Source organism: Betta splendens, chromosome 8 (assembly GCF_900634795.4).
Source record: "Betta splendens chromosome 8, fBetSpl5.4, whole genome shotgun sequence".
Classification (NCBI taxonomy): Eukaryota; Metazoa; Chordata; class Actinopteri; order Anabantiformes; family Osphronemidae; genus Betta; species Betta splendens.
The window spans coordinates 574,906-586,246 of NC_040888.2; the positions used below are offsets into that span (position 1 = coordinate 574,906).

An 11,341-nucleotide genomic window follows, 5' to 3' on the forward strand; every position below is an offset into this window, starting at 1 on the left:
TTTATGCATCTGAACCAAAGTTAAACATCAACACTTTATTAGTGTTTGCAGCCATTCAATAATTAATCAAAATATGTTTGATTCTCAGATTGAACTCATCATAGGGACAAACATGTGAGGAGGCACAGACACGCCCGGCCTGACTCCAACATGCTCCTTCTGTTCATTCCTGCCCGTTGGAACCAAACGTCACCAGATGATCATTAGCGGAGCTGTTTTAGTGGTCAGGTGTGTTCTGTTCTGGCCCGGTTCTAGTGCAAATCAAACAAAGGGTGCATCAGAGTAACAAACGCCTAAGCCCGACTAGTGTACGGCTGCACACGGGTCCCTGCTGCTGCTCAGGAATGACACCAGTCCAGTCACACAGGAAGAGAATCGGGCCAGGCTGGGCCGGGCCGGGGGTCAGCATCTTCCCTTCGTAACCATCACGATGAACTGCTCAGTTCCCAGGCTGCACTGAGCTGGATTCAGCCAGTGGAAACCCAATTCTACAGACAAACATCTGGATCCGATCTGGTCAGCGGAGCCAGTGGCACCACAGCCGGGACCCGGCCAGGACCTGCTGGTTCCAGGCTTCCTCTGCTGAGGCCTCAGCGTCTGCGTCTCCAGAGAACGGTTAACTATTCACAGGTGTGTGCCGTCTAAGGTCCAGTCCCTTGGCTTCAGGTGGTTCTGCAGACATAAGGCCAACCGTGGAAGCGGGCCAGTGTTCAGAAACCAAAGCAGAGGATCCAGCCCAATACATTAAAAGGAAGGCTTTGACTGAGCCGAGGCGGACCACAGGTCCATCGGTGCTTCTGTTCCTTGTCCCGGTTCCGCTGAAGCAGCAGTGTAGAACTGTAGATCCTAGAGCTGCTGCGTGGAGCGTCTCCCCGGGCTCGACGCGGCTCTCAGCTTCTTGTGGCGAAGGACAAAGTCAAAGTTTGCGGCAGTGGACATGGCGTAAAAGACGTTGGCCTTCTCTGGGATCAGCAGCTCTGAAAGCAAAACAGGAAGGCGTCAACGCGGCTGCTCCGCCTCGGAACCGCTCCACGCAGGCCCACTCACCTCTATCGGGGGAGATGACCTGAGCCAGGCTGAACTCCTCCCACTGCATGTGCTCCAGGTGATGCTTCTCCAGGCTCCTCTGGATCACCTGCGCCGCCTTATCCTGGCTGGTCAGCTGAATGGAGCAGAAGCATCCCAGCATCAGAGCGTCAGAGCGTCACAGCGTCACAGCGTCACGGCATCAGAGCGTCACAGCATCACAGCATCAGAACATCACAGCATCACAGCATCACAGCATCACAGCATCAGAGCGTCACAGCATCACAGCGTCACAGCATCAGAACATCACAGCATCACAGCATCACAGCATCAGAACATCACAGCATCACAGCATCACAGCGTCACGGCATCACTGCGTCACAGCATCACAGCGTCACAACGTCACAGCGTCACAGCGTCACAGCATCACAGCATCAGAGCGTCACAGCATCACAGCGTCACAGCATCAGAACATCACAGCATCACAGCATCACAGCATCACAGCATCAGAACATCACAGCATCAGAACATCACAGCATCACAGCATCACAGCATCACAGCATCAGAGCGTCACAGCATCACAGCGTCACAGCATCAGAACATCACAGCATCACAGCGTCACGGCATCACTGCGTCACAGCATCACAGCATCACAGCATCACAGCGTCACAGCGTCACAACGTCACAGCGTCACAGCGTCACAGCATCAGAACATCACAGCATCACTGCGTCACAGCATCACAGCGTCACAACGTCACAGCGTCACAACGTCACAGCGTCACAGCATCAGAACATCACAGCATCACTGCGTCACAGCATCACAGCGTCACAACGTCACAGCGTCAGAGCGTCACAGCATCACAGCGTCACAGCGTCACAGCGTCACAGCATCAGAACATCACAGCATCACTGCGTCACAGCATCAGAGCGTCACAACGTCACAGCGTCAGAGCGTCACAGCATCACAGCATCACAGCGTCACAGCATCACAGCATCAGAGCGTCACAGCATCACAGCGTCACAGCGTCACAGCGCAGCAGAGCCAGAGTCGCTCACTGTGAAAGCACACGCACCACGATGCTTTTGTACATGTTGCCGTTGTTGTGGCCCAGGTCCACGTTCACCCGGACCACGCAGGAGTCGGCCACCTGCCGGTTGTACACGGGCAGCGCCGTCATGGACACGGAGCGTTTGTGGTGGGAAGCCGGCACCGGTTTGGGTCGGGCGCCGCCACAGGACCAGGCCGGAGAGCAGGGATCCAGAGGAGAGTCAGAGGACGAGCTGGAGGCGCAGGAGGACACGTTGGAGCAGGAGCTGTGGAAAGACTGGAGGAGAAGACGGGTCCGTGAGCGCCACTGCAGGAACCGGGCTCATGTTCACCAGGTCACCAGCTGCTCACCTGGGGTCGGATGGAGCAGGCCGAGCTCAGGGGCACATCCTCCATCTCTGAACCACTGGAGCCAGAAGACGAGACGCTGATCTGATCAGCGGGAACTTTCTTGGCTCCGTCGCCGGCTGTCAGGAGACTGCAGACAGACATGGGTCGGCGTGAGCATCACGGAAGCGCTCGTTTCCGGGTCGGTTCTGCGACGCTCACCTGGACAGTTTCTTGGTGAGAGAGCGATGCTTCCAGCCAGATGGGGAGCACGAATCCACCGGAGGCTCCAGCTGCTTCGACAGCTCGTAGCTGCAACACAACAAACCAAGCTTGAGGCCATAACATAATGCATGAAGAGTCATGAATCCCATAATAAGAGAATAACAGATGGGAGGGGGGGGGTCCCACCTCTCCTGGTCCGTGAGCAGCGCTTGTCCCTGCAGCCAGGCAGCGACTCTGGGCCGGTGGGCGAGGCTGTACCGGGAGCAGGACGCCTGGAGAACACGGATCTGAGACAGAACCTCGAACTCCTGAGGAAGACGCCGAGGAGCGTTGGTGAGAACAGGGAGGAGCGCAGCTCGTGTGTGTGGACGCAGAGGGAGCACTTACCCTCCTTCTCTTCTCGAAGTTGATGAGGCCTCCCTGTGAAAGCAGACGGCGTTAGCACGTTCACGTTTAGGCTCCGCTCACGCATCCCTAAGTCACAAACCTGCACAGCGTCGGGCAGAGCCGTGTCCAGCATGGTGAGCACCGTCAGGTAGGTGCCCAGGTAGGGAACCGGGCCGCCGGAGGGGCTCTGCACAGACAGACGGTACCGCTCAGCGAGGCAGCTGCTGCTACACGGCTAAGCTAGCATCACGGCCCGAGGTCAGCGCTGACCTCAGATCAGCAAAGCGTGACGCAGGAGAACACGGTGTGAGCGCTGCAGTCTGTGGTTTGACATTAACACCCTGTCACACGTTTCTACAAATATTAACTACAGCAGTAATATTTAAGTGAAGATCACTTTTTCCATCCTGTCGTTTGTTGCCGTGGTGACGTTACAGGTGGAACATGAACAACGTAGGCTCACCTCCAACAGCAGCTCTCGCTCGGTCAGGACGCAGTTCTCGTCGGGGAAGGTTTCACACAGGTGATCGAAGGTGGCCAGGCTGTCTCTGCACACACACACACACGCACACACACACACACACACAGAAAGACACACACACACACACACACACACACACACACACACAGAAAGACACACACACACACACACACACACACGCACACACACACACACAAAGACACACACACACACACACACATACACACACAGAAAGACACACACACACACACACACAGAAAGACACACACACACACACACACATACACACACAGAAAGACACACACACACACACACACACACACACACAAAGACACACACACCATACACACACACAGAAAGACACACAACACACACACCACACATACACACACGAAAGACACACACACACACACACACACACACACACAAATACACACACACACACACACACACAATAAATACACACAGCCACACAACACATACACACACAGAAGACACCCACACACACACACACACACATACACACACACACACACACACACAGAAAGACACACACACACACACACACACACACACACACACACACACAGAAAGACACACACACACACACACATACACACACAGAAAGACACACACACACACACACACACACACACACAAAGACACACACACACACACACACACAGAAAGACACACACACACACACACACATACACACACAGAAAGACACACACACACACACACACACACACACACACACACACACACACACACACACACACACACACACACACACACACACACACACACACACACACACACACACACACACACAGAAAGACACACACAGACAGACAGACAGACACACACACACACACACACACACGGTGAGGATTCACCCCTCCAGCTGATCTGGACCTCGGCTCCGCGGTCATGTTACCTGCTGACGGACGCCCACGTCTTCCTCATCCGGTACACAGCGTTTGACTGCAGCGCCGACAGAATCGCCCTCAGAGACGAGAAGTTCTTCAGCCGCCGACATTCCTGCACAAACACAAAGCACGGCTTCATGTTCACCGTCACATTTACCATTGGGCTCCTGAGTCGTCTCCGGTACCGACCTGTGCCACTCTGACCCACTTCTCTATGAGGCGGGCCCTCTGGGCCGGGCCCGGGTCTGCAGGCTGACAGAGCAGGGACGCGATGACCCGGTTGGTGACGGCGTTGAACTGTGCCACAGTGGCCCGAATGGTGGAGGACATGTTCTCCTTCTTGTCTCTTTGCGACCACACGCAGCCCAAACACTGGTACGGAACCACTCTGACAAACAGGGCCTGAAACGTCAGGAAGACGACCCGTCAGCCTGGCGACACAGAGTGAGAGGGGAACCGTGGCGCTCACACGTACAGCGTCGGTCCGGGTCAACTGCTCCGCCACGGCGCACGCTGAGAAGTCCATGAGGCCACTCTGATCAGAGCTCTCACAGCCAGAATCCTCATCAGCAGACCCGTCCGCGTGGGGCTCCAGGTCTGCTGATCCAGAACCGGGAATTCTCTCAGCTTAAGGAAAACAGAGGCAGGATGAAGCGAGCGTGAGTTTGGTGTCGCCGAGCCTTAACTAGCAGGAGATTCACCTTCTGTCTGGAAGCTCCTGAGCAGCTCCTCAGCTCGGCCCGCCAGCGAGCAGTAGTTGGGCTGGCTGCACACATGGCCGTGCACGGCGGCGCTGATGCTCAGGTGGTCCAAAAGCAGCCGCAGCGCCGGGTGCTGGGGAGGGTCCCTCAGGTCCTCGCTGAACTCGTCCAGCCATGTCTGGACAAAGGTCAGCAGAGGGCTGTGGAGGCAGGAAGTGGTTACAACACCAGCATGAACGCACTGGCTGGTCAAAGGCAAAGGCCCGGTACCTGCTGCAGAACCCGCTGTTGTCCAGGTCGGAGACGGCGCCGTCTCTGCAACCACAATGAGCAAACAAGGATTAGAGCGAGTGGCTGAGCTCAGATGCCACCGCCACTTAAAGAACTCGTCACCCAGTAATTACTGGGTGACGAGTTCTACAGAGTTCTGCTGAAACCCGACACCGGGGTCCAGCTGGGTTCATCGATTTCTCAGACCTACGGTACAGAAGGTAGTGCAGCAGGTGGTCGTACCTGTGGAACAGCAGCTCTATGAGCGCTGACGTACAGGTGAAGGTTCTGTATGTGGACAGGAAGATCCGGCTGTAGTCCTGCTCCGAGCTGCTCGGGTCCAGGAGATGGTTCACTAGCAGGTCCAGGGTCGCGGCCTTCAGGCGCCGCACTTTGCAGGTTCGGTACTGGACGAAAGCGCAGCATTGATCTGTGACGCCGGCGTTTGGGTCGGAAGCGACGGGCTCTCGGCGCAGTGTGACTCCATAGACCGCTCCGTCCTCCACCTCCTCACCCCACTCCTGCACCGGGTTCTGGACAGAACAGAACAGAAGGATTGGACCCACTCACTGAAGAACCGGGTTACAGGTCCGCAAAAGGAGAAACGTTGGGGCCTGGGCTGAGTCATGAGGCACAGACACCAACAAACAGGTGACACACACCAGAACCGCAGGAACCGTCCTCACCGGGTCTGTTGGGTGATAATTATCAGACGCGTCATCGCTTTCCTCCAACACATACACTTCCCAGAATCCCGTGGTTCGCGGGAATGTTTATGGAGAAATAGAGATTATTAAAGCTTACGGCGAAGCCCGGATGCCCAGGCACGCAAAGTGTCAGGGAGGCCCGGTTCTACTGAGCAGCTCCTCCCACATGGAGCAAAAGCCCAAACGCTGCAGCTTTCGCGTCTCAGTGGCTTCACTTGAGCAGTTTACACACAAACAAACAGCTGTGCTCCTGGAAACCAGGGTCAGAGCCGGGTCAGAGCCGGGTCAGCTGGATCTGCTCTGAGTTCTACAGAGTTTAAAGGTAACAGATTTAACGGTGGACCATTAAACAAAGTTCAACCAGGCTGAACGAGAGACGTCAGGGTGACGTCGTCTGCAGAGAGAAAAGAAAACATTGTGTACGAGCCGACGGGTCAACGGAGCGTTTCCTGCCGCAGGCGTCAGCATCAGCACAGAGATACGGATCCGTGAGGCACATCATGAGATCTCATTCAGCGCCTCAAACTCTATGTGGAACTGGAGCAAACAGAACCACAGCCATGCGTCCACCAGCAGCTGCAGCTCCGTGGAACCAGCATTTGAATGTCTATGCAAATACACAAACCCTGCAGCTCTGAGCACGGTTCTGCTGGTTCTGGACTTCTCAATGCTTCTGTTACAGTGGGATTTGGTGAGTTTCTCTGTCAGATTTAAACACAGACATAACCAAACGTTCTGTGACTTAAGGCCCCTAGAACCACAAGTACTAGTTTAATCTTAATGTCTGTACCTGTATTCTCGCTCATCTGTACTGCTGTTGTGAGAAGTAATTTCCCCACTGCGGGACTATTAAAGGTTTTCTTATTATTCTTATTCTTATGTCACGTGGTCCAGACCGGGATCACCAGTCCGGACCGGCACAATGTCGACGACAGGAAACTCTTCAGGCTTCATTAACGTCACTTGCTTATACAGAGGCAGGTTACACACGGAACCAATAAAAGGTCACAGTCGGTACCAGAGAGCAGCTGTACTGGATCCATTACGGATCCTGGATCCCGTCACACTCACCATAGTTAACTCCCACTTCCCCATCTCGTCCGATCCACTAGATCTCCATCAGGACACGAAGCACTAAAGCTTCCAACCGCGAATCAGGCCTAAACGCATTGGATTCCTATCGCACCGACTCGGTTCGCCTGTTCCTGTCGCGTCCTGTTCCGTTCGGTTTGGTTAGCGCGTGTCTTTATCTGCCCCAGGGGAATGTTTCTCTCACGCACAGACACAAGCTATCCTATATTTAAACTTGGAGGTGGAGTCCGGTCCGAAAGGGAGGGGTTTGGGGGCGGGGCGTCACCAGAGAACCTGAAGCAAAATTAAATGACCAGATTCGTGTCACTTCTTTGATACTTCTAAACGCAACTGAAGCTCATTACGGACAAAAACGCATGGAGGTTCGATTCGTATTATTTGTGGATTCTTTTTTCACACACAGGCTGATTGCATGGGTTGCTACGGCAACGGCTGTCTCTACACCCTCAGTCCACCTGTTGCCGCTTAAACGCACAGGAAGCGAGTCAACAACAGGAAGCGTCTGTGAAGTTTACCCCAAACGGATGGTTCTTAGATGAGCTGTGTGTCTGTGTGTCACCTGCTTCTAGGAACATCACAGCAGCTTCAGCTGTTCTCTGAAGGAGCCCCCTTCAGCTGATCCCCCTCCAGCTGATCCCCCCCAGCTGATCCCCCTCCAGCTGATCCTCCTACAGCTGATCCTCCTCCAGCTGATCCTCCTCCATCTGATCCTCCTACAGCTGATCCCCCCCAGCTGATCCCCCTCCAGCTGATCCTCCTACAGCTGATCCTCCTACAGCTGATCCCCCCCAGCTGATCCCCCTCCAGCTGATCCTCCTACAGCTGATCCTCCTCCAGCTGATCCTCCTCCATCTGATCCTCCTACAGCTGATCCCCCCCAGCTGATCCCCCTCCAGCTGATCCTCCTACAGCTGATCCTCCTACAGCTGATCCCCCCCAGCTGATCCCCCTCCAGCTGATCCTCCTCCAGCTGATCCCCCGCAGCTGATCCCCCTCCAGCTGACCCCCCTCCAGCTGATCCTCCTACAGCTGATCCTCCTACAGCTGACCCCCCCAGCTGATCGCCCTCCAGCTGATCCCCCTCCAGCTGATCCCCCTCCAGCTGATCCTCCTCCAGCTGATCCCCCTCCAGCTGATCCACCTCCAGCTGATCCTCCTCCAGCTGACCCCCCCAGCTGATCGCCCTCCAGCTGATCCTCCTCCAGCTGATCCTCCTCCAGCTGATCCCCCCGCAGCTGATCCTCCTCCAGCTGATCCCCCGCAGCTGATCCCCCTCCAGCTGACCCCCCTCCAGCTGATCCTCCTACAGCTGATCCTCCTACAGCTGACCCCCCCAGCTGATCGCCCTCCAGCTGATCCCCCTCCAGCTGATCCCCCTCCAGCTGATCCTCCTCCAGCTGATCCCCCTCCAGCTGATCCACCTCCAGCTGATCCTCCTCCAGCTGATCCCCCCGCAGCTGACCCCCCTCCAGCTGATCCTCCTACAGCTGATCCTCCTACAGCTGATCCCCCCCAGCTGATCGCCCTCCAGCTGATCCTCCTCCAGCTGATCCTCCTCCAGCTGATCCCCCTCCAGCTAATCTCCCCCCAGCTGATCTTCCTCCAGCTGACCCCCCCCAGCTGATCCTCCTCCAGCTGATCCCCCTCCAGCTGATCCACCTCCAGCTGATCCTCCTCCAGCTAATCCTCCTCCAGCTGATCCCCCCGCAGCTGATCCCCCTCCAGCTGATCCTCCTACAGCTGATCCTCCTACAGCTGATCCCCCCCAGCTGATCGCCCTCCAGCTGATCCTCCTCCAGCTGATCCTCCTCCAGCTGATCCCCCTCCAGCTAATCTCCCCCCAGCTGATCCTCCTCCAGCTGATCCCCCCCAGCTGATCCTCCTCCAGCTGATCCCCCTCCAGCTGATCCTCCTACAGCTGATCCCCCCCAGCTGATCGCCCTCCAGCTGATCCTCCTCCAGATGATCCTCCTCCAGCTGATCCCCCTCCAGCTAATCTCCCCCCAGCTGATCCTCCTCCAGCTGATCCCCCCCAGCTGATCCCCCTCCAGCTGATCCTCCTCCAGCTGATCCTCCTCCAGCTGATCCCCCCGCAGCTGATCCCCCTCCAGCTGATCCTCCTACAGCTGATCCTCCTACAGCTGATCCCCCCCAGCTGATCGCCCTCCAGCTGATCCTCCTCCAGCTGATCCTCCTCCAGCTGATCCCCCTCCAGCTAATCTCCCCCCAGCTGATCCTCCTCCAGCTGATCCCCCCCCAGCTGATCCTCCTCCAGCTGATCCCCCTCCAGCTGATCCTCCTACAGCTGATCCCCCCCAGCTGATCGCCCTCCAGCTGATCCTCCTCCAGCTGATCCTCCTCCAGCTGATCCCCCTCCAGCTAATCTCCCCCCAGCTGATCCTCCTCCAGCTGATCCCCCCAGCTGATCCTCCTCCAGCTGATCCCCCTCCAGCTGATCCTCCTACAGCTGATCCCCCCCAGCTGATCGCCCTCCAGCTGATCCTCCTCCAGCTGATCCTCCTCCAGCTGATCCCCCTCCAGCTAATCTCCCCCCAGCTGATCCTCCTCCAGCTGATCCCCCCCAGCTGATCCCCCTCCAGCTGACCCCCCCCCAGCTGATCCCCCTCCAGCTGATCCCCCTCCAGCTGATCCTCCTACAGCTGATCCCCCCCAGCTGATCCCCCCCCAGCTGATCCCCCTCCAGCTGATCCTCCTACAGCTGATCCTCTTCCAGCTGATCCTCCTACAGCTGATCCTCCTACAGCTGACCCCCCCCAGCTGATCCCCCTCCAGCTGATCCTCCTCCAGCTGATCCCCCGCAGCTGATCCCCCTCCAGCTGATCCTCCTACAGCTGATCCTCCTACAGCTGACCCCCCCAGCTGATCGCCCTCCAGCTGATCCTCCTCCAGCTGATCCTCCTCCAGCTGATCCCCCCGCAGCTGATCCTCCTCCAGCTGATCCTCCTCCAACCATATAACACAACCTGCAGGTCCAAATCCAGTGGACTGACACGGGTACTGTTCGTGCTTCCTCTGCTGCGCACCCGTCAAGGTGACCTCTAAGGTCTGGGTCAGTGGAGTCAACACTGACTGGGCTGCCTCCATCAGAACCAAAAGAACACAAGCGTCTTTTCTTCTTCACAGACTTTATTCAGGATTCACTTGACTCCAATGTTTCAATATAATAAACACTTTTGTGACTTAAACAGGTTCGTCTGGAGGAGCCTGGTCCTGCTGCAGTGGACGGGTCCAGATGTTCCACCTGTACAGGAGCTGGCTGAGCTTGGCATAGAACGCATTGACCCAGCGGTGGAGTCAGGGGAGAATGTTGCTGGAGCAGGTGGAGGCTGACGCACAGCAGGAATGCAGCTCCAACGGACAGAGCGAGTGTTTGGATTCGGTCTAATGCAGCAGTTATGTTTTGCTTTGTGACATGAGCTGCTTGCATGAAACAGAACAGAGCGCTGCTCTGGTTCCGGTTCCCCTCTGGACATGGATTCTGACATTGAGCTCTCAGCGTTCACACACTGTTAGTCTGAGTAGAGCCACTGCACCGCTACCAAAGGCTAAGACCCAGGCAGGAGAACCCACATCTAATCAATCGATCAATCAGCAGACGCAGCCAAAAGCACCTCACCGGGTCCAGACAGAGGACGCGTGGCCTGCGGGTGACTGGTCAGGGTCAGCTGATCAAGAAGTCTTGTCATTCCAAAGCAGGAATGACAGGAATGACAAAGCTCACGCCTCCCTGTCAATGTTTCTGCCCTTGTTTTGTTCTGCTTATGATAAACTTCATGACTGAAGGTTTTCCTTCAAGCTGGTTCTGAAGAATTAGTGAAGCTCAGACATGGTTCTGTTACCAGTTTGACGATGAGTAACTGATACGATGAGTTGTGACCCAATACGGGTTCTGTAGAAAGCCAGCCTATCCCACTGAGCAGTTCTGCTGTTCACGTCAGCACCTCAGACCTGGACAGGTCCAACCAACCTGCCTGTGTCTTTCCTTCATCGGGTCGAGGCACGCCTCACAGCAAGAAGGTTCTGGGTTCGATTCCCGGAGGCGACCCTGGTGCCTTTCTGTGTTGCCCTGCGATGGACTAGCGACCTGTCCAGGGTGTACCCTGCCTCTCGCCCGTAGCCAGCTG

At 56.2% G+C, this 11,341-nt stretch overlaps 1 protein-coding gene across 3 annotated transcripts; it reads right to left on the bottom strand.

Moving 5' to 3' along the window:
• LOC114860178 (ral guanine nucleotide dissociation stimulator-like 1) lies at nt 1-11,339 on the bottom strand. Of its 3 annotated transcripts, none has more exons than XM_029158572.3 (16): nt 11,185-11,339; nt 5,641-5,930; nt 5,398-5,442; nt 5,128-5,327; nt 4,902-5,053; nt 4,616-4,828; nt 4,435-4,538; nt 3,477-3,561; nt 3,114-3,200; nt 3,014-3,046; nt 2,813-2,934; nt 2,624-2,713; nt 2,426-2,552; nt 2,100-2,351; nt 1,048-1,162; nt 1-977 (listed from the first exon to the last, which is right to left on the bottom strand). In XM_029158572.3, the coding sequence occupies exons 1-16, from the start codon at nt 11,203-11,205 to the stop codon at nt 847-849; spliced, it is 2,067 nt and encodes a 688-aa protein (XP_029014405.1). In that variant the 5' UTR covers nt 11,206-11,339; the 3' UTR covers nt 1-846. The 3 variants fall into 3 exon arrangements, 2 of the variants coding, with proteins under 2 accessions (XP_029014405.1, XP_029014402.1); XM_029158569.3 differs by lacking the exon at nt 11,185-11,339 and adding an exon at nt 7,176-7,712; XR_008695333.1 differs by lacking the exon at nt 11,185-11,339 and adding an exon at nt 7,176-7,724 and having other exon boundaries at nt 959-977; nt 2,116-2,351.
• Nucleotides 11,340-11,341: the final 2 nt, after the last annotated feature.